At 64.3% G+C, this 3,551-nt stretch overlaps 1 protein-coding gene across 1 annotated transcript in view; it reads right to left on the reverse strand.

Moving 5' to 3' along the window:
* Window positions 1–1,061: 1,061 nt before the first annotated feature.
* Window positions 1,062–3,551, reverse strand: part of USP19 (ubiquitin specific peptidase 19) — a 37,171-nt gene continuing 34,681 nt past the window's right edge. Inside the window, exons 27-31 of the mRNA XM_035903790.1 lie at window positions 2,691–2,695; window positions 2,099–2,164; window positions 1,923–2,027; window positions 1,447–1,539; window positions 1,062–1,170 (exon numbers count right to left, since the gene is read on the reverse strand). Of these exons, the coding sequence (XP_035759683.1) occupies window positions 1,152–1,170; window positions 1,447–1,539; window positions 1,923–2,027; window positions 2,099–2,164; window positions 2,691–2,695 (288 nt within the window). The 3' untranslated portion in view covers window positions 1,062–1,151. The remainder of the gene's footprint in view (window positions 1,171–1,446; window positions 1,540–1,922; window positions 2,028–2,098; window positions 2,165–2,690; window positions 2,696–3,551) is intronic.

Consider the following 3,551-nt stretch of genomic DNA (forward strand, 5'->3'; position numbering starts at 1 on the left):
ACCATGGCACCCTCAACCCCAGCCCAGCCTCGTGGTCCCGCCCAGGGGCAGCTGCAGCTCCCTCGGGGGCACCAGCCCTGCACGGGCGGCAGGAGCAGAGCCCAAGCTCCCAGGGACAGGGGAGACCCCCCCGCCCCGGCACCCCAAGGCTGAGCAGGGGCACAGGAGGCAGTGACAGCGCAGGCACAGGGCTGGGATGCTCCGTTTATTGAGGCGATGCTGTGGGGCGCCCCGGGGGGCTGCATCAAGGCACAGCGGCGCTGGGGGTTCGGCAGGGACCCCCAGGGAAGCAGCACCATGGCGGGGTGGCAGTGCCGGGGCCCTCAGGCCTTGCCAGGGTCCTCCTTCAGCGTCACCGTCCGGTTGAACACCATCTGGGGAGAGGCAGAGGGTCAGCTCAGAGCCCCATGGTGGGTAGGGGGGTGCCCCACGGCCCCCTCCCCCAGTGCTCACCTTCCCCTCCCTGCTGTCAGGGTCCACTGAGAAGTAGCCCAGCCGCTCAAACTGGAACTTGTCAAAGGGTCGGGCGGAGAGGACAGAGCTGTCGACCAGGGCATTGCAGACCACACGCAGGGAGTCCTGGCAGGGGGAGGCACCTCAGCTAGCACCCCTGGCCCCACTCACCCCAGCCCCTCTTCTCACCAGGACAAGTCAGGGACCTGCCCAGGGAGGGGTGGGGGGGTCACATCAAAGCAGGTGCCTGCAGCATGAGTGCAGGAGATCCTCAGTTCCCCCCCAGCCCATGACCCCAGCTCCTGCTGCTACTCACAGGATTGAGGTCGCTTAGAAAGCCGCCAGGCACCTCCGACGGGTCCTCAGGATTTTTGTGCAAAAACCTGCCATGAGACAGACTCTTATCCCAAAGCCACCGGGTGAGGGGACATGGGGCAGCGGCTCTCAGAGCCCCACAGCAGCATCTCTGCCACCAAGGACCAGGCACACCCCAGCGGAGCCTCCCAGCACACAGCCACGCTGCTGGGCTGGGTGGCAGCAAAGCTGTCACACCAGCACTGCTGAGCTTGCGCCCACGCCAGGTACTCACAGTCTCTCGTAGAGCCGCACTTCACATGCCAGCGGCTCCGACACCCAGTGGATGAAGGCTTTGGGCTTCTCTGCCACGTCCGACTTGGTGCAGGTCACCTCCAGCTCAATCACATGCCCACTGGCATCCTAGGGGAGAGGAGATGAGCTGAGCCGTCAGGCAGCAGCCCCATCCTGCGGGGCAGCGCTGGGGCCAAATTGCCAGCCCCCAACTCAGGCCCACGCCGGTCCCCGCTGTGTGAAGCACAGGGCTGGCAAGGAGCTGCCAGGCAGGCAGCCTGCATCCACGCTGTGCCCACAGCGCCTGGCCCAAGGTGACCATCGCTGCCCTTCCCTGGTGGGACATGGCCATGTCCTGACATCCCACAGCCCGACCTCGTGTCACCAGTGCCCAGAGCCACCCACCTTGATGACGTTCTGGATGGCAATGATGTAGCCAGCGTGGCGCAGCCCCACTGGCTGCCCGGGGGCCAGGCGCTTGTAGCCCTTGTCGGCCTCCTGTGAGAGAGTTCATGGCTGCACAAAGGGTCCCAGCAGAGGCAGCAGGTCCTCCCTCCAGCATGCCTTTCTGTCCCCATGACTGTGTCCCCCCACCCACTCCAGGGATCAGTACACCCAGGGCTGCTTGAACTCCCATGTTGCTGCGGGGACAGCAGACAGGCCAGGTGTGGGCACCATGATTGGATGCATCCCAGCCAGGCTGAGGGCAGCGGGCATTTCCCCATCAGAGCTGCTGACACATTTGGGAGTCACGGTTGGGTGCCTGACACCCACCTGTGCCCCATGCAGCACCAGTGCTGCTCCCAGCACAGCCAGGCTCCCGCTGCCCAAGCAGTAGCTCCTGGGAGCGAGGGCAGTATGGCCCGGTGGGCCCAGCTCACCTCCCTGAAGTCCGTCTCCTCGATGTAGACAGTAGGCTGGAAGGGCACTTTGTGAAAACCCCGGCTCTCATCGGCTGGGAAGTTGGGTACAAGGACCTCGAGTGCCTGGGGAGAGGGAGGGGGTGAATGCTGACCTTAGGGAACCCCACTCCCACCCCAGCCCAGGGAAGTCTCACCTTTGGGGCAGGGAAGTTGGTGATGGTGACCTTGAGGGGCTCCAGGACGGCCATGGCACGGGGGGCCTGCTCATTCAGCACCTCCCGTGCACATGCCTCCAGCAGATGTGGCTCCATTGTCGCCTGGGCCACCGTCACACCAACCTGCAGGACAGCCTGCTGTCACCATGCCAGCCAGGGGACATGTCCACCTGCTCTGTCCCATCCTGTCCCTGGCACATACCCGGGCACAGAAGTTGTTGATGGCCTCAGGGGGGAAGCCTCGCCGACGCAGGGCTGTCAGTGTGAAGAGCCGTGGGTCATCCCAGTCCCTGAGAAAACACTGGTGTGACAGCCAGGCATGCCCTGAGCAAGACCCGCCCTGGCTGCTGGCCCTGCTCCTACCTCACGGCACCCGTCTCCACCAGCCGGATAATCTTCCTCTTGGAGACGACAGTGTAGAGCAGGTTCAGGCGCCCGTACTCCCACTGCACGGGGCAGTAGACATCCAGCGCGTTGCACAGCCAGAAGTAGGAGGAGCGCCTGCAAGGGAGGCACGGACGCAGCGCAGCCCAGCTCAGCCTCATGCCCACCCACAGCCCCACAGACACACTGTCCCTGGGCACTTTGGCAGCCGCCGGGACACAGCCAGCTGCTCCCCCCCAAAAGCTGCCCTGCCAGGTCCCGCTCAACCCTGTGCTGTGCATGGTGCTCACCTGGCCTGGAATTCCTTGGTGCAGAGAGAGTGTGTGATGTGCTCAATGGAGTCGCAGAGGCAGTGTGTGTAGTCATACGTGGGGTAGATGCACCTGTAAGGCAGACACGGTCAGCCCTGGGGCAGAGCCCGGTGCTGCTCCCCTCCCGACACCTCCCCACTCCCAGGAGATGCAGAGCCACCCCCTCCATGCATGCCAGGATGCCGCAGGCCCTCCCTACCACTTGTCCCCAGTGCGGTGGTGCGGAGTGAACTTGACACGGTAGGCAACAGGGTCCATCTTCCCATCCTCCATCACCAGCTTCATCCGCAGCGTGGCTTCCCCCTCCCCAAACTTGCCCTTTCGCATGTCCTGTGGAACGGAGAGAAGCTGTCAGCTGAGCCATGGACCTGGACCCTGTTGGTACACAGCGCCTGCCCCCAGCCAGGAGTACCTCAAAAAGCAGGAGTGACTCCTCCACGGGCGGGTCCCGCCACGGCGAGGGTGGTGGGTTGTGGCCCTTGATTTCCTCAATTTTCTGATGGCAGACATACGCCTGGCCTCTATGGAGGGGAAACGCCGTCACCAGACACCAGCGGCCCATCCTCTGGGTGAGGGGGAGCCCCGGCTGCAGCACAGGACATCCGCACCACCCCGGTACATCCATACCACCCCAGCACGCTCACCTGCGGATGAGCTCCAGGGCCCAGGTGTAGAGCTGGTCAAAGTAATCTGACGCATGGGTCACTGCATAGGGCTGGTAGCCTGCAGGGATGGGG

This window comes from Egretta garzetta, unplaced genomic scaffold (genome assembly GCF_000687185.1).
Source record: "Egretta garzetta isolate BGI_Z169 unplaced genomic scaffold, ASM68718v1 scaffold91, whole genome shotgun sequence".
Taxonomy (NCBI): Eukaryota; Metazoa; Chordata; class Aves; order Pelecaniformes; family Ardeidae; genus Egretta; species Egretta garzetta.